Here is a 19,311-nt window from a genome sequence, read left to right on the forward strand (position 1 = left end):
ACTGACATAGTTGCTGGGACTAGAGAGAGACATGGAGATGGGCCTCACTGGGACAGGAATCCTGTCCTAGGAGAGCATCCTGTCCTCATGGCAGATGTCCTTGTCTGTGGCCCTGCTGTCTTGGCATAGATTGCATCTTTATGGAATCAGTGCTACTCAGTGTTGTACAGAATGATTTTAGGACCAGACACAGTGGCTCACACCTGTAATCCCAGCACTTGGGGAGCCAGAGGCAGGAGAACCACTTGAGCCCAGGAGTTTGAGACCAGCCAGGGCAACATGGAGAGAACATATCTCTACAAAAATAATACTAATAGTTACATTTTAAAAAAATGAAAATGATTTTAGGAGTACTTACAAGGTTTTACTGCCACTCTGCATTTTGTTTCCAAAGTGTTAAATACAAGGGCTTTACTTTGAAAATCAAGTCAGTACATTTTCTTATTACAAGTATTTTTAATTCAAAAGACATTGTCTCTAACCTCAACAGTGAAGAAATGTATTTCCAGTTCCAAAACCTAATAACTATGTCTTTAAGTTGATAGTGATTAAACTGTTCGTAACCTTTCCTTTTATTAATTAATGTGCACTAATGAAAACTCTGTTTTCCTACACAGAGAGAGCCAGCTGAGGAGGCCTTGAAGAGTAACAATATGAATCTTGATCAGGCCATGAGTAAGTCATACAACATCCTTTTTAAAAAGGTACCCAGCTGTGAAGTTTTACTTTCCAGAAGCATTTGATTGTAGTCATGGTTTAATGGTTAATATGTCCTGAGTAGACAGGACCAGGCCACAGTGAAGGGGCAACCACACAACAAGCTGGAACCACAGAGGGAGCCTCTTGGGATTAGCGGACTTTGGAGGTGAATCGCCAATGCCATATTTGAAGCATGTTGGCTTTTCTCATATTTTCCCATATGTTTTGAGGGAAGGTAATAATGACACTCTGAGAGACACTGGAACCACACACTAGACTTCAGTGGACACTGAGTGCGTTCCTCGTGCCTTGCCCCAGAACGGACTTGCCTAGGGGCCAGCAGAAGCGTTGCCTTGCTGGCTGAGCACCAACTGTTGTTGAGAGAGAAGATTTTCTGTCAAGGAACAAGCAACCCTAGTTCTGGAGCTGCTTTAATAATAATGTTAAATATTTACATTTAAATATAGTCGATTCTTATTTTCTTGGTAGTTATGTTCTATAAAGTCACCACAAACACTGAATTAACGAATACCGAACCGGTGCTCCTAGGAGACATACAGGGTTGGGTTCCTATGAGCCTCTGCTCACAACATTTTTGTCAACCAATCAATATATAACCTTGTTTTATATGTTTTTCTGTTTCAAGACACCTTATTTAATATTGATATATTAGCCAAGAAGGGTGTAACATTTTTCTGACCCTGGATAATGTGACCATAAATTTATTTGGCTTTCATACTCAAAACAATGCCGTCCACCACACTTCCTAGTCATCATCTCATGAATCCACAAATTTAGCCTCTTTTCCATAGCTCTGTCACATGCCCAGATGTTACTTGAGTACTTTCTGAGCAGCTGCACATACAGGTCAGTGAATTTTTTCGAATGTACCGTATCATTGATTCATGATCATTGAACTCAGGGCCAACAGTGCTTTAACTCGTGCCTACATGAAGCTTACTTGACACATATTTCCTCTGTAAGGCACTTTACTGCCTTCTTGAGCTTAGAAACATGAGACAGCACCTCAGCACCACACAGGGGGACCATTTTAAACACCAGAATCACTACAGAAAGCACAGAAATACGAAAAGCCTGGCAATAAATGGACCACAAAAAGGACACTTAAATCTGAGGCTCAACCTGAACTGGGAACTTGGGCAACTCACATTTTTTTGCCAATCTGCACATGTCCACAAATAACCACAAAAGTGCCCCAATTACTGATTTGGGGGTTACAAATTTTAGCAAGTAGGCCAGCTTTACGAGTACAGAATTCATGAATAATGAGGATAGGCTGCAGACTGTCTAATCGTGCACGTGCGACAACGTGTGGTGCAAACTGCCAAGGCGGGACAGAGCAGCGTGTGCTGCAAGAGGTGAATTCTAACTGTGGAGTAGGACAGAGTTAGGGTGGGCCAAACACACACTAGTCATTAAGCCAACAGAGCTGTGAGAACAGAAACAGTGTCTGTTTTGCACAGTATTGTATCCCCCACATCTGGAAGAATCCTTGCAGATACAGGACTCGGTGAATGGAGAGGCATGGCCATGAAGTAGGAGAGGATCTTTTGCAGACAGAATAATCGGGAAGGCCCCTGCAAGAAAGCAACCACTGAGCCCACCCGAAATGAGGAAGCAAGTCTTGTAGAAATCTAGGGGAGGGGGTGCATCCCAGGGGAGAGGACAAGCTGAGCCCCTGAGGGCCAGCAGTGGCTGGTGTGGCTGCTGCGGAGAGGACAGAGGGCGGCAGGGCCAGATCACAGACTGCAGGAGCCACGGAAGGGTGCCTGGGGCCAACCCCCATCCCCTTGCCGTGAATCCTTGGCAGCCCCTTGTTGGGCTCAGCCCTTGCTCTCTCTGCCCCTGGCTTCCCTGTGTTTGAAGGGTGGAGGGTCTCCATCCCTCCTTGAGGCCTTAGCTGGTGCCTATCTTGTGCTCAGCACTCACTTGTTTTGTTTACAACATTGCTTCTGTTTGTTGTGCTCCAGGCGCTCTGCTGGAAAAGAAGGTGGACGTGGACAAGCGTGGGCTGGGAGTGACCGACCATAATGGAATGGCCGCCAAGCCCCTCGGCTGCCGCCCGCCAATCTCCAAAGAGTCTTCCGTGGACCGCCCCACCTTTCTTGACAAGGTATGAATATAGGTGGTTTATTGTTTTTGCTTTTTTAACAAGAGGAGTTTTTCATTTCAACTGTGTCCTTAATACAAGCCAGATTAAAAACTTGCTGGACTATAATACTTAAGTGACTTTTATCCATTTTTTTCTAACATTATGAACATTTAACTCAAAGAAGGGAATGTCGTATTTCATAAGATGTTACTGAGAATGAAAAAGACTGGGATGGAAAACTGATTTTCATATTTATTGTGCGAACTTGGCTGGTTATCTGCTTCAATTTGTCCAATGGGCAAGGGTCATCAAATTTCCATTTTACTATCTCATTTTAAAAACACAGATCTTCCCTTTGGAAATTACGTGTTAGATGTTTATCCTCAGGAAAAGGGATTGGAAGTGGTGGGGCTTGGGCACCCATCTCTGGCTGGCCCTTGTCAGTTGGCCACATGAGTGACCACAGCTGGCATCTGTGGAAAACTCCCTGAATGTTTAGCTAGTCCGGTCACAGCTCAGCCCCCAGTGTTGTCATGTAATGATGTCCCCACGCCAGATTGGTGTGACTACAAAGCGGAGAAAAGCATTGCACTAAATTCAATGCAAATGTTGAGCCTTGAAAATAAAATTGAAGTAAGGAAGGACGCATTAAAAAAAAAAAAATCAACAATGGAAGGAGGCTGGGTGCGGTGGCTCACTCCTGTAATCCCAGCACTTTGGGAGGCTGAGGTGGGTAGATCACCTGAGGTCAGGAGATCAAGACCAGCCTGGCCAACATGGTGAAACCCCGTCTCTACTAAAAATACAAGAATTAGCGAGCATGGTGGCACACGCCTGTGAACCCAGCTACTCGGGAGGCTGAGGCAGGAGAATTGCTTGAACCCGGGAGGCGGAGGTTGCAGTAAGCTGAGATTGTGCCATTGTACTCCAGCCTGGACGAGAGAGCGATACTCTGTCTCAAAAAAAAAAAAGAAAAAAGAAAAAGAAAAAAAAGAAAGGCTCACAAGCAAAGAATATCAGAGATGGGACTTGATCTTATTTTGAGAGTCCTCCAGCACATGATCTGCCTCAGCTGCAGCTGTGGGGTAGCCCAGGGTGAGGCTCACGTCCTCATCCTGCCCCTCGCCAGTGGGGACTGAGTTCAAACTCAGGATGCCCAGTGAAATTGGAATTACAGATAAATAATTTTTGAAATCATACTGTTTAAACTGATAAAATTACTGTTATCTGAAATTCCAATGTAACTCAGCATCGTATATTTTTATTTGCTAAATCTGGCAACCCTAAATTGGGACCCTGACATTTAAAATATGGAATAATGCACAGGCTGGTTGTGATGTTAGATGACATAAATTTGCAAAAGACCTGGCACACAGCATGACCTCAGTAGATGTTAAAAAAAAAATTAATAAGGTTCTGTCTTTTATTAGTTCTATAACTCACCCTCTTCTTAGATTACACCCTATGAAACTGCTGTGTTTGTAGGTCAAAAACAAATGTCATGGAATTCAACCTAATGTACACCTAGAGCTTTGGTAATAACTTCTCAAAAAGAATCTGTTTATTTGAAAATGGTTGTAAAGTGCTTGTTGCCATCCTTGCTCCGTGCTCCTACCTGAGGCAGGGCCAATAGTTAGGAGAATAGTAGCAGCTAATATATGTGTTTGTAAAATACTTTTACACTGAAAACAGCATCTTAATCCTATTTCTTTTTCTTTTTCCCCTCTTCCTTTTGCACATGTTCTCCATTCCCTTATCCACACTTTTTTGATCTGTTAATTATTTATCCATCCATGCCTCCTCTGTTTCCTCGGGAAACTGTTTGGTGCTTTGTCTGCTGATGGACACTGCACACAGCTCACCCTTTCTTTCTCCAATCAGGATGGCGGCCTCGTGGAAGAGCCCACGCCTTCACCGTTCTTGCCTTCCCCAAGCCTGAAGCTCCCCCTTTCACACAGTGCACTCCCCAGTCAGGCCCTGGGTGGGATTGCCTCCGGGCTGGGCATGCAAAACTTGAATTCTTCTAGACAGGTAAGGCTGTTTGGAGAGAGCAAAACGTGGCCTTTGTTTTACCTGCCTTCTAAAAAATGTGTTTGAGACATAAACTTACTTATTTATAGTTAATACCTCTATTTTTAAATGTGACTGAAAAAGTAGTTGAAATACTACCAGGATTTCCCTTCAGGTGACTTACTGGAGTCAAGAGCTGAAGTAGGAAATGCTTTAGTTATATTTATTCTTACACTTAACTAAAACGTGTTTGAGCTCTCAGCACCCTTGGTGCTAACTTGGGACTGGCTAAAGTGATGATGTGTTGCACAATGATCTTCGGCTGCCGGATCCATCCAGAGGTCCAGGTAGTGCCCACCCTCTTTCCTCATGGCAACCAAAACGTTTCATCTGTTGATCTGCGAAAAAGCACCACATTCTCCCCGTTTTTCCCAGAAATAAAGATGACATCTCTTGCAAGGTGGTTCTCAGGAGTCACACTGGCATTTTTTTCCAGGCTTCAAAAGTCTGTGGGTACAGGTGGAAATCACCTTTCTAAATCAGTTAACTACAGGAAGGACCTGAGAGTGTTGTTTGCCACTTCATCTCACTTTTCTCATATAGACTCTTAACATGAAATGTTGTACCAAAAAACATATCATCCTTTCCCGTCCCTAGGACATCCCTTCTCTCTGATTTTCTTAGGGATGAGGTTGACACACACACACACCGCTTGGAGACATGTCTCTAAGTAGACACTGTGAGGTGTGGGTGGCCAAACAGCCTCTGTGTGCACATTGTCCCAGTGTTGTTACCAGTAGTGCCCCTTCCACTCACCAGCGCCCAACTGTGTGATCCTGGCGATCTGACATTGCCCCCCTGGTGGTGGTGCAGTTTTCCATTGTTCTGCCAGCTTCAAGTCAGCAGCCCAGCTAGGGTGTGCACTGGGGTTAGGTTCACAGCTGTTAGGTTTGCAGAAGGGGTTCTCTCCCAGTGCCTCTCAGGCGGCTGTTCCCAAGTGAAGCTGTGCAATACCTTACCTCACCTATTTGTCAGGTAACTCATTACACAGAGTGAAAACTACAGCTACAATATCTTTATCATAGTTAACACAAAATTAACTACCTGAATTTGTCAGTTCATTCCATTTCAAGGTTTGTTGAAATAATATCTATATTTCCTGTTTGAAATGTTGCTATCCTCTCAGATTAGTAATCACCACACATTATTACCCTTTAATTTTTATCACATCCTTTTGGAAATGTATATTTTTCAAATAACCATATTCATGTTGCTGTTGTGTGTGAAACATTGTATACTGGTAGTTTCTTTGAATGGGGTAGCCTTCTTGTTGTATAAACGACCCTCATTAAAAATTCACTTGAGGCCGAACGAGGTGGCTCACGCCTGTAATCCTAGCACTTTGGGAGGCTGAGGTGAGTGGATCCCCTGAGGTCAGGAGTTTGAGACCAGCCAGGACAACATGGCAAAACCCCGTCTCTACTAAAAACACAAAAATTCAGGCCGGGCGTGGTGGCTCACACCTGTAATCCCAGCACTTTGGGAGGCCGAGGCAGGTGGATCACAAGGTCAGGAGTTCAAGACCAGCCTGGCCAACATGGTGAAACCCCGTCTCTACTAAAAATACAAAAAATTTAGCCGGGTATGGTGGCGGGCGACGGTAATCCCAGCTCCTCGGGAGGCTGAGACAGGGAATTGCTTGAACCCGGGAGCAGAGGTTGCAGGGAGCCGAGATCGCACTACTGCATTCCAGCCTGGGTGACAGAGCAAAACTCCATCTAAAAAAAAAAGCCAGGCATAGTGGTGGGCATCTGTAATCCCAGCTACTCGGGAGGCTGAGGCAGGAGAATCACTTGGACCCAGGAGGCAGAGGCTACAGTGAGCCAAGACCGCGCTACTGCACTCCAGTCTGGGTGACAGAGCAGGACTCTGTCTCAAAAAAATTCTCTTGGGTACAAGTTGACAGTGGTAGGAAGTAGAAACAATTTTGCATTCACTTGAAATAGATTATTTCACCCTACCTCCAAACAATGTTACTCTAATGCCTGCCTTGGTAACGTGTTTAATTCTGTCCCTGTGCAGATACCGAGTGGCAATCTGGGTATGTTTGGCAATAGTGGAGCAGCACAAGCCAGGACCATGCAGCAGCCGCCACAGCCACCAGTGCAGCCTCTTAACTCTTCCCAGCCCAGTCTCCGTGCTCAAGTGCCTCAGTTTCTATCCCCTCAGGTCAGACCCACATCCAAGCAGGACTGAGCAACAGGATATAGATGCCAGTGTTTCATGGGGTCCTGTGTTATCTGGAAGTCACTATTTTAAAGTGAGAGCTGAGTTAATCCATGTTTAAGAGAAGGCCTTCTGGTTTTTAACCTATAAATTAATTTTAGACTATAAAATAGTAAATGGATTCTCCTGACCCAGGAGACATTTTCAGAGCTTGCTCCTTGGAATGCCTCAGCCACCCAAAGTAGCATTTGGCATCTTCCTGGTCAGAAGCAATATTGAGGGGGAAGGACCTGCCCAACACACTCCCATTGATGTGCCTTTGTCCCAGTCTTTCTCGAGAAAATTATTCGGGTGAACCCAGTGAACTGTCCTAGATCGGTGGGAGAGGAAAGGGACACGCTGTAGTATTGCTGAGGATGTAAAAGAAACCCTTAGAAGCAGCCAAGGACTGAATCATGCTTTAATGAGAAACTAAATGTGCTCTTATATAATAGTGTATATATTATAGATTTTCAGTTATGTTTAATATTCAGAATTAGATCATTTTTGCCAATAGAGTTGGGTTTTTTTTCTTTCTTTCATCCCTTTTCAGGAGTGAACCAAGAGATTGTTAAGAAAAAAATGTTGCCGGGCGCGGCGGCTCACGCCTGTAATCCCAGCACTTTGGGAGGCCGAGGTGGGTGGATCACCTGAGGTCAGGAGTTCGAGACCAGCCTGGCCAATATGGCGAAACCCCATCTCTACTAAAAATACAAAATTAGCCAGGTGTGGTGGCGCATGCCTGTGATCCCAGCTACTTGGGAGGCTGAGGCAGGAGAACCGCTTGACCCGGGGAGGTGGAGATTGCGGTGAGCCCAGATCACACCATTGCACTCCAGCCTGGGCAACAAGAGCGGAAACTCCTTCTGAAAAAAAGAAAGAAAGGAAAAAAGGTCAAATCGAATTAAGGAAAAGGATATTGCTGTTTGGCATGGCTCTGAGGCCTAATATATATCAATTGTTCTTGTTAATATTGTTTATTTTTAGCACATTTTACAATTTTAGGCTTTGGACCAAGTTTTTAATTACAGTGTTAGTTCTTACCCCTTATAATATATTTGATAATCAATGGTATTGATAACATCTTTGCTGCATGGGGTAACTCAGGGCTCTAGTTGATACGTAATTCTGGTGTGAAGGTTGACTGGAGCCCTGCCCTGAGAGAGCAGCAGCATCTTGAAGTACTTACAACATTCTAGCATTCTAGCCAAGAGGGAAAAAACTGCTTTCTTCCCCAAGAGACCTCTGATATCAAGAAGATAGTTAAAATTTCTGAGGGAGCTTATGTTCAACCTGTTCCAAAAGAGAACGTGTTAATTCATCAATCTTCTATTATTCATAAAATTTAATTTAAATGTGTTTAGTTTGTTGGAATATGGTGTCTTAGTCCATTTGGGCTGCTGTAACAAAATACCTTAGACTGGGTCATTTACAGCAGCATGAATGTATTGCTTGCAGTTCTGGAGGCTGAGAAGTCCAAGATCAAGGTGCCAGAAGATTCAGTGTCTGGTGAGGGCCCGTTTCTCATAGATGGCAACTTTTATGCATCCTCATGTGGTGGAAGGGGCGAACAGGCTTCCTCAGGCCTCTGTCATTAGGGTGCTGATCCCATTCATGGGGGCTCCTGATCACCTCCCAAAGGCCTCCACTCTTAACACCACCACAATTAGGGTTTGGGTTTCAACATAGGAATTCTCGGGGGACACAGACATTCAGACCATAGCATATGGGAAGGCAATGCTGCTAGCATACGAAAAAGAGCAGGATGCACTGGGCACTGCATTGAGGTTAATTCTCGCTCTGTAATTGTTCAAACCCAGGTTTGTGCACTGAGTTGATAGTGCACAATTATCAATATAACTAATACATGTAACTATTATCAGGCAATAATAAAAGTTATTAGATAATAGTTAAATGTATTCGTTAGGATATAGGATAAGCCACTATAACAAAGAGGCCTCAAAAAACAGTAACTTAAACTAGGTAGACATTGATCTCTCTCAGGTTACAGTGCAGAAAGAAGCAGTGCAGGGATCGGGGGCGGCTCTGCCATAGCCACTTCCCAGGAACAGGGGAAAAGGCAGCACTACTGTGCGGGTGGCCTTGAAATTGCACACGCCACTTCCAGTCACATCCCACTGCCCAGACCCAGGCCACAGCTGCACCCAGTCTGAGAGGCAGTAGCAGAAGAAGCAGTTAGTCTTCCCCACACAAAGCAAACCAGCACGTCCCAAATGGCAAGGCATCTGTGTGCCGTCTCACTGTTTCTTCTGTATCTCCCTGTTACCTGTAAGTACTGATAGGAAGGACACAGAACCTTGGAAAGTTCATTTATAATTAAAATATTTGGAGGATGAGATCTCTGAAGACTTTCCTTCTTCCTTCCCTCCTTTCTTTTTCCTTTCTTTCTTATTCTTTGCGTGCTAACTACTAATGTTAAAATGTCCATACATTTTTTAATGGCCTTTGACATTTCACCCATGAGACAAATATAATTATTATTGCAGGATCTGGCCAGCAGCCTGTGGTGCAACAGGGCTCTTTCTTTGTTCCCAGGCAGATCGGCAGGTCGAGAAATAAAAGACACACACGAGATAGTGAAAGCTGGGTCCGGGGGGTCACCGCCTTCTGATCCTGTGATGCTGCCAATGCACTGGATATACCGGCATTTATTATCAAGTTTAGTGAGGGCAGGGGTAGGTTAGTGAGGGATTTAGGGTCGTTTGATTATGAGGTGAGATGATCACATGGGGATGAAGTAATTCTTTAACATAACATCGGTATGCAGAAGTACAGTATACAGGGATAAGAATTTACAGTATAGTGTGTGCATCAGCAGTTTCTAACAGAGCCTTAAAACAGAAACACAGTCTGTCCATAACCTGTGTTTAGTAAGATACTAATCAGTAGTAATAATTGCAGCAAAAGCTGGTTACAAACAATCAATAGAAACAGGGCGTGAAACTGGATAACTGTTTAGACCACACATTCTCAGAAGGGAGTATGCCTTAACCCTAAAGAGACCTAGAAGAGCCGTGGCAAGATGAGGGCGTTTGTAACCCTATCTTATCCATATGGACAGGCGCCCCTCATGCATCCGTTTATAGGCTCTCCCCAAGGGTCGCATTCCATTCCCAGAGCTATGAACATCTGCTTTTCTGGGATAGGGATCTTGGTGATGTGAAACCTCCCTGACTGCACATCCATTTATAGGCTCTCTGCAGGGGGAAGCACATCACGCGCTGTTGGCTCATTCTGGCAGCCCAACCTTGCATTGTCTTTACACAGTCCTGCATGCAATTTTGTATTTACAATAATCAGGAGCATTTCATCTTTTATTCCATAGCAGTAGTTTCAGGGGGTCTCCCTACAAATTATCATTTAATCATTTTTGAATTTTGAAAAACTACAGATACAAGTAACTATTTTAACAGAGATACAACGGCTAATAGTATATTTTGTGTTAAACAGGTTCAAGCACAGCTTTTGCAGTTTGCAGCAAAAAACATTGGTCTCAACCCTGCACTATTAACCTCGCCAATTAATCCTCAACATATGACGATGTTGAACCAGCTCTATCAGCTGCAGCTGGTGAGTGGATAGACCCATGCAGGTTACAGCACGCAGGCCGAGTGCAGATGCACAGCACCTGCTGAGAGCAGCAGTTGTGATACTGTTTGTCTTCATGTCAGGGATGTCATTGAGACTCTCATGAAGTATTTAAACTCTTCGTGAGTTAGGGAGTTCTCACTCAAAGGTGTCCTACTAGGTTTTCTAAATGTTTTGGCCTCTTTGTTTTTGTTTTTGTTTAGAGGCAGCATCTTACTATGTTGCCAGGCTGGTCTGGAACTCCTGGGCTCAAGGGATCCTCCCACCTCAGCCACCTGAGTAGCTGAGACCATGGGTGTGCACCACTGCACATGGCTTGGCCTCTTTGTGTTCAGAAAATCTACCAATCTACCAGATTTTATAATTAGGCATGTCTTTTCAGTTGAGCTCTCAGCCAGAGTTTCTGAGAACCACAGAACACAAAAAATCATTTGAGTGACTATTTTCTCAGTTATTCTAAGGATGGTATACATAAATACTATTCTAGAAGCACAGGAGAAAAATGGCTTTATTACATATAGTAGATGCCTTAGAGCATTAGAACTTAATTCTCTCATGAAACCCCGGTCAAGAATGGCTGATGTGACCTAATAATTCTTGAAAGTTTTGTAACTTCACATAATCTTGATTTTTTTTTTTAATTTTCAAACAGTCTTACTGATTTTACTATAATTGCCATGTCATTGTATACCTAGATGCTTACTGAAATTATATACACTAAAAGACCCAGTTAATTATTTCATTCTTTAATGTGGGTATCTGATTTATTTAGCAATCTTAGCCAGCAACTTCATCACCTAGAAAATGACCAGGAATCGGCCGGGCACGGTGGCTCATGCCTGTAATCCCAGCATTTTGGGAGGCCCAGGCGGGTGGATCACCTGAGGTCAGGAGTTCGAGATTAGTCTGGCCAACATGGTGAAACCCTGTCTCTACTAAAAATACAAAAATTAGCCGGGCATGATGGCGCATGTCTGTAATCCCAGCTATTCGGGAGGCTGAGGCAGGAGAATCGCTTGAACCTGGAAGGCGGAGGTTGCAGTGAGCCTCGCACCTTTGCACTCCAGCCTGGGCGACAGAGCAAGACTCCGTCTCAAGAAAAAAAAAAAAAAAGAAAATCATGACCAGGAATCATGAAGGAGAAAAAAAAAAAAAAAAGAATGGGAACTCCAAAAGACAGAACCATTGGCATAAAATCTTTGCTAATGCGAGAGTACTTCAGCCCTCAGTCTTTCCCCTTTGCTGTTTTTTAGACACATGTCCAACAAGTTTGAGGTCTGCTTTTCTGTAAGCAGCAGGGGAGGATAGAAGGAAGGAGGGAAGGACGTGTCCCAGAGACACATGCTATGTGTCCTCGCTTTAATGGAAAGCACAGAGCTCTAGACATGAGGTCAGGACCAAGGCTTGGCCCTCAGAGACTGTTTTTTCTTTTTCTTTTTCTTTTTCTTTTTCTTTCTTTTTTTTTTTTTTTTTGAGATGGCGTCTTGCTAGTCTTGCTCTGTTGCCCAGGCTGGAGTGCAGTGGCACGATCATGGCTCACTGCAGCCTCTGCCTTGTGGGTTCAAGCAATTCTCCTGTCTCAGCCTCCCGAGTAGCTGGGATTACAGGCGCCCGCCACCACGCCCAGCTAATTTTTGTATTTTTAGTAGAGACAGGGTTTCACCATGTTGGTCAGGCTGGCCTCCAACTCCTTACCTCAGGTGATCCTCCCGCCTCAGACTCCCAAAGTGCTGGGATTACAGGCGTGAGCCACTGCGCCTGGCCAGAGACTGTTTTTCCATCTGTCAGAAGGGAGGTGGTGCTGTAGTGAGGAATCGCTGTGGGGAGGCAGTGCACATGTGCAGTCCTATTGCTTTCAGTCCTGCCCGCCGGAGACCACTGACCTCCAAAGGAAAGGAGACAGCTCTGAAAACAGGCACTCATAGAAAAAGCATGCAGGTTTAGAGCTGTTACTGTAGAGGAAGATCGCTTTCTGCCACTAGATGACGCTGCAGGCATTGCTGCAGCCCTGACACAGAGCTGATTATCTTACTGATGTGCTAGAATCTTTTAGTTATACAGTAAGTTTTTATTGACCTCTATAGTGTGAAAGACATCAAGAAAATGTTGAATTACCAATAGGGTGTTCTAATTTTAAAACAATGTATTCTGTTCTTAAATTTTTTTCCAGAAAAATTGGAAAAATAAAGTTTCAGTGCTTCCATAAGGTTAAGTTTTAGGCCTATAAGGATTCACTTAAGTGGGGTATTTTATTCCTCCATGATTACAGATGAAGGAGGCATTTCTAATAGTGTAATCTCCACCTTTATTTGGATTCTACTTTGATGAGTCTTGCCAAAAATGTCCCTAAAATTCATGTTGTAAGAAAAAAAATCATGATATTCAACCAACATTTCAAAACAGTCAAATGACCAAAGCTTCTATGTCAGTGTACAGAAGAATATCATCATAACTTTAACCAACTTTGTAGATGACAAGTTTGTGTGACAAAAGGGCCCACAAATCTGCATTTCAGGTTCTCTCTTAGCTTTCATTCCCATGATGTTAGGGAGATAACCACGTTGTTTAACACACATTATTCTTGAATGATTTGGGACAGTTACTACCAGTGTTTTGTCCCATTGTCTGGGCTGTCCTGGATTTCAGTCTCCATCATTATAGAATACGTTAGTTTTTTGTTTTTTTTTTTAAGTTTCAGTTTGTATGAATCAAGCAGAAGAATTTTGATTTCTTCATTAAATGAAAAATATTTGCTGACCGACATCATCACCAACACTAAACGGGTATTGACTCTGTGATTTTTTTTAGTTCTGCGCACTAAAAAAGTGGATAAGACATTAATCTTTTAAAAGTGCTCTGTGCCTCCAGAATATGTGTCAGCCATGGCTGGGCGCCGTGGCTCATGCCTGAAATCCCAGCACTTTGGGAGGCCAAGGCAGGCAGATCACGAAGTCAGTAGTTTGAGACCAGCCTGGCCAACATAATGAAACCCCGTCTCTACTAAAAATACAAAAATTAGCTGGGCATGGTGGCACGCGACTGCAATCCCAGCTACTCGGGAGGCTGAGGCAGGAGAATTGCTTGAACCCGGGAGGCAGAGGTGGCAGCGAGCTGAGATTGCGCCATTACACTCCAGCCTGGATGACAGAGCGAGACTCCATCTAAAAAAAAAAAAAAAAAAAAAAAAAAAAAAAAAAAAAGAGTATGTGTCAGCCACAGTATGGGCCAAGAAGAGTGGCTAGGTTCTCTTTTTTTATTTTTTAACTAATGTCAGAAAGTTGAACCATTAGTTCAACTTACACTTAATTATTATACTATTTTAACTCTTCGTTCTGTCAACAGGCATACCAACGTTTACAAATCCAGCAGCAGATGTTACAGGCCCAGCGTAATGTGTCCGGATCCATGAGACAACAGGAGCAGCAAGTAGGTGCTACCCAGATTGATTTTTGTCATGAGCTATAATTTTCCCTGATAGAAGAGACGCTAATTGATGAACTATTAGATGATCGTTGATTTTTCTCTAGCCAAGCCTTCCTTTGAAAATTCCTGGGTTCAGCTAGGTTTGGGAGGAGGTTGGCCTAGCCAGTAGTGGCCTCAGCATAAAGACAATGAAGAATGCATTTGGTCCCTAGACAAGCCATGAGTGTCCCTTCCCACCTGGTTAACGCACCTATGTCTCTGCCTGCCAGGTTGCGCGCACAATCACTAATCTGCAGCAGCAGATCCAGCAGCACCAGCGCCAGCTGGCCCAGGCCCTGCTCGTGAAGCAGCCACCACCGCCACCGCCCCCGCCGCACCTGTCTCTGCACCCCTCTGCAGGCAAATCGGCCATGGACAGCTTCCCCTCGCACCCACAGACTCCCGGCCTACCTGACCTGCAGACCAAAGAGCAGCAGTCTTCACCCAACACCTTTGCTCCTTACCCTCTCGGTGAGTGTCCCATGGTCTTCAACAGCCACATCAGGTAGAGAGGGTACCTGGAGTCCGTATGTGGTAGCCAGGGCAGCATTTCAGTGGTTAGGAGGACTGGCCAGCGCTGAAACCATAGCCTGTTGGAAATGCAGCCCCAGACAAAATCAGAGAGCAGGTATCTCAAGGCTTTTTAATTTTAAAAAATTTTTTTAATTATTTTTTTGAGAGATGGGGGTCTCACCATGTTGCTCAGGCTGGTCTTGAACTCCTGGGCTCAAGCAATCCTCCCACCTCAGCCTCTTAAAGTGCTGGGTTTATAGGTGTGAGCCACCATGCCCAGCCTCAAGGATTTGTAATAAGGGAACAACACTAACAACGTTGTATAGAGCAGGAGTTTTGCCGCTGCCATAATACTCTCAGTATAAAACCTTTAAAGGTAGTACCAGTCAGAGCCCCCAAAATCTCATTTCCATTGTCAAATCTCCAAAGTTTGTTCTATTCCTAGTCTACTCTGAACTGTACTTTACCAGCCACTGTCCTCCAGCCTAAACCACAGAGAAGACTTTATAATGGTTTGGTCAGTAAAAGTATTCAGATTTACATTAAAAGCACTTCCTAAAAAGCAGTGGTTGTTGATACAACTCATTTTGTATGAAATGTGATTTGTATAATCGACCAAATCAACATATATATGTTGAAATCTAACTTGTAGAAGCACACTCAGCACTTGAAACCCGCAGGTCAGTATAAGACATGGTGCCAGGCCTCGAGGTCAGGCCAGCCAGGAGAGACACAGCTCACATACCTGAAGACACCAGAGGGTATAAATTAGTAAATTGATTCTGCATGGACTAATTTGCTGTTAAGAATTCAGAAGTTAGTGAAAGCACTTTAGGCTTGTCTGTCGATTGCTATTAGAGTCTGTAGATACAGGACAAAGGGTTATCGGTAACTTGGAAAATACATCTGTAAAGGGGCAAAGGCCAGTTGAGTGGTAGTGAATTTGCTGCCAGCAGATAATATTCATTTATCTAATTCTATTCAATGTCTCTGAAAAGAGCGGTATATTGTAATCATATGAATCCTTTTTACTTGACGTATTATAAATGTGGTATATCTTTAATATGAGATTGATAAACACTAGACTAGATGATCTCGTTCCTTAATTATTGTCTCATCCATTAGAGCCCTTTGTGTCGAAGTAGGTAAGACCTGACTTAGGAATTAGACTCCCTAGGTTTGAGTCCCAACTCACCACCAAGAGGCTCACCACTAACTTGGGCAACTTGCCTAGCTGCTGTTTGCTTCAATTTCTTTATTTTTCTTTCTTTTTTTTTTGGTAGAGACAGGGTCTTTCTATGTTGCCCAGGCAAGTCTCAAAACTCCTGGCCTCAAGTGATCCTCCCTAAGTGTTAGGATTACAGGCCTGAGACACCATACTGAGCCATGCCTTAATTTCTTCATCTGTAATGTGGAAATACTTAACTCCTAGGTTTGTTTTAAAGATTAAATGAGCTAATATGTAAAGTTCTCTTTTTTCTTTTTTTATTCTCTCTTTCTTTTTTTTTTGGCTGGAGTGCAGTGGCGTGATCATAGCTCACTGCAGCCTCAAACTCCTGGCCTTAAGTGATCCTCCTGGTCTCAGCTTCCCAGAGTGCTGTGATGACAGGCATGAGCCATCACACCTGTCCTAATATGCAAAGTTCTTAAATAGTGCCTAGCACATAGCAAACACTTTGTAAAATGTCAGCTACTTATGTAAGTGCTTCTGTTCTAGAAACAAATTGCATGCCACCTATTATCCTAAAATGCATTAGCTTCAGCTTTCTATTATTCACCTGTCTTCTTCACCTATATTTGGAGGATAAAGTACACTTATCGTTACTTTTTTTTTTTTTGAGATAGAGTCTTGCTCTGTTGCCCAGGCTGGAGTGCGATGGCGCAGTCTCGGCTCACTGCAACCTCCACCTTCTGGATTCAAGCAATTCTCCTGCCTCAGCCTCCCAAATTGATGGAATTACAGGCGTGCATCACCACGCCTGGCTAATTTTTGTATTTTTAGAAGAGACTGGGTTTCACCATGTCGGCCAGGCTGGTCTCAAACTCCTGACCTCAAGTGATCCGCTCACCTAAGCCTCCCAAAGTGTTGGGATTACAGGCGTGAGCCACCATGCCCGACCACTTATCTTTACTCTTAAGGATTTTTTCTCTTAGTACAAGTTAAAGAATTCATGCAGTGAATCTTTGAAATTAGTTGAAAAATAATTTGGATAATATTTTATAATATTCACAGTAAAGTTATAAATGTATTAAAAGCAAATCACTAATAAAGTCTAGGAAAGTTTGGTTGTAAAATTGCCTATCTTGTTGGCTCTCAGCATTTCTCTGCAGCAGCACCTATGTTGAAGAGCCTGCTAGACACTCATGAATTCATGTAAAGAAACCAGCAGCCCATGGTCAGTAGTGGGGGCTCCTAGCTACCTTCCTTCCCTCATGTTCAGCCTGTCGTTGTTATTCTCAGTCTTTTGCCACCTGGAGTTCGCCATCTAGATGGGAAGAGCAGGCATATAAACGGGAAAAAATAACCTTGATACCAGTGTCATGTGATTCTTACAGGGCTCTAGAGAAGGAAAAGTTCACTTTCACTTTGAGTGGTGAAAGAAAAATCAGAGAATAGGATTAAGCTTGAACCTCAAATGATTGGATAGGATTACAGTAAATAAAGAGGAAGCCTTTCCAAATAAAGGGGAAGCCTCACGTAGCACAGAAGAAAGAGGCCTGGCTTGTTTCAGGGGCCCATTTTGCAAGGGCCAGGCCAGTCTAGCTGACTTTCCCAGAGGGGAAAGTTGGGAGAGATGGGTTGGCGCCAAATTGTGAAATTTGGAGCATTCTGAAGGCCAGGTTGAAGCCCTGACATTGTTGCCACCTTACCTGGCTAGATCTGTACAAGCTGAAACGAAAAGAACCCACACAGCAGAGATTGCAAGTAGGCAGCCCTGTGGCACTGATGGGCTTGCAAAGGCGTTTTGTTAGGTCTGCGAAGTGTGTGTGTGCATGTGCGTAGGTGTGTGTTAATGCCAACATTCAAAAATTGGGGAAAGTGGCTTCTGGCTTCTCTTAAAAATGGCTATAGTGGGTCTATGTTCCATGTAGCAATAGGTGGTTGGCCCCAGTAGCACCTGTTTATTTAGACAGGACAGACACTCTCTGGTTTGCCACAGTCCCCATGAAGCCCACTTCTTCATGTGCATGGCCCACCTGGCTCCTATGGGCATTTGAATTTGCAGCCTCTGAAATAAAGGTAAGAACCAGAATGTTCAGCACCTGGCTTAGTAGTAGAGGCTCACTGTGCTTACGTACCGTGTGGCGTAGTACTTACGGTAAGGACCTATGGGGTATGTGTATGTGGTAATGGGAACTGCAGCTGGAAATACAAGGGGAGGGGGGCGCTTGTGCTGGTTATTCCCTTCCAAACAAGCAGTCTGTCCTGCTCCAAACTAGTGTCCTCATCAGAAACTCTTTACTTCAACCTTCTTTTCATTGTCCTCCTCATCATCTTTCTTTATTAACCTAGCTTAGTGCAGGTCCTGGACAGATAACCAGGTACCTGCTTTTAGCTGTAAGGAATGAGCCCAGAAGCCTCAGCTCACCATCCCAGCTGGGGGCAGATGGCAGCACCCCCGCTGTCAAATAGTTCAGTTCCTTAAAAGTAGTTTGATACTTAATTCACAGACTCTTTCAGAGCAGACTTTTGTAAAGGAAACTCACTAAAGGTAGAACTGAATTATCCTATCAGTCTGTTTCATAGGTGGTACTTTAGAGTTCTGGAAAAGTGTTTTTGACCTGATGAGTTTCCGTAAGATATCCCAAAACAAAGAAAGATTTTCCTAATAGTTTGGACTTTTTCTATTTTCCTGTGGACTCTGAGAAGCCTCAGGACCATGTTTATCCAGCACTGAAACAAGTAAAATGAAGAGAATTGTGGGCCTTACTTAATCAAAGACTATTCACATTTTCACCTTAATTTAGGAATAATATTCCTAGAAATACATGTTGTTATGACGATAAGTAGTATTTTTTCACCAGCACTAAAAGTTATAGTTAAAATATTTTGCTGTATCCCAGCTACTTGGGAGGCTGAGGCAGGAGAATCGCTTGAACCTGGGAGGCGGAGGTTGCAATGAGCCAAGATCGTGCCATTGCACTCCAGCCTGGGCATCAAGAGCAAGACTCCGTCTCAAAAAAAAAAAAAAAAATTTGCTGTAAGCGAAGACTGAAATAGCTTCTATAGGAGAGCTTTAGAATGAAGTCATTTAGAGGAGCAGGCGAATCCTAATCGCATCTCTCTCTTTAGCTGGACTGAACCCAAACATGAATGTCAACAGCATGGACATGACCGGTGGCTTGTCGGTGAAGGACCCATCCCAGTCCCAGTCACGCCTCCCCCAGTGGACGCACCCCAACTCCATGGATAACTTGCCCAGTGCCGCTTCCCCCCTGGAGCAGAACCCTAGCAAGCATGGTACGTCTGAGCTAGGATGCCTGTGGTGGGGTCACTGCTGGCTTATTAATCGATCGTCCTGTTGTATAGCATGCCCATTCTATACTTTTCTAAGAATTGAGCACTGAAAGTTGGATTTAAAATAACCCATTCCATTATAGTGCATATAAGATCTCAGCTAGTCACTGATCAAACTTCT

At 43.8% G+C, this 19,311-nt stretch overlaps 1 protein-coding gene across 17 annotated transcripts in view; it reads left to right on the forward strand.

Moving 5' to 3' along the window:
- TNRC6C (trinucleotide repeat containing adaptor 6C) overlaps nucleotides 1-19,311 on the forward strand; it is a 150,011-nt gene that overhangs the window by 114,990 nt on the left and 15,710 nt on the right. For 13 of the 17 annotated variants that reach the window (XM_063599436.1, XM_055101579.3, XM_063599435.1 and 10 more), the window contains 8 exons: nucleotides 618-675; nucleotides 2,691-2,833; nucleotides 4,670-4,843; nucleotides 6,905-7,051; nucleotides 10,559-10,678; nucleotides 14,039-14,122; nucleotides 14,389-14,629; nucleotides 18,966-19,133. In XM_063599436.1, the coding sequence (XP_063455506.1) occupies nucleotides 618-675; nucleotides 2,691-2,833; nucleotides 4,670-4,843; nucleotides 6,905-7,051; nucleotides 10,559-10,678; nucleotides 14,039-14,122; nucleotides 14,389-14,629; nucleotides 18,966-19,133 (1,135 nt within the window). The remainder of the gene's footprint in view (nucleotides 1-617; nucleotides 676-2,690; nucleotides 2,834-4,669; nucleotides 4,844-6,904; nucleotides 7,052-10,558; nucleotides 10,679-14,038; nucleotides 14,123-14,388; nucleotides 14,630-18,965; nucleotides 19,134-19,311) is intronic. The other 4 variants (XM_055101586.3, XM_055101582.3, XM_055101587.3 and 1 more) reach the window with 1 other exon arrangement.

The sequence above is a fragment of the Pan paniscus genome, chromosome 19, assembly GCF_029289425.2.
Source record: "Pan paniscus chromosome 19, NHGRI_mPanPan1-v2.0_pri, whole genome shotgun sequence".
Taxonomy (NCBI): Eukaryota; Metazoa; Chordata; class Mammalia; order Primates; family Hominidae; genus Pan; species Pan paniscus.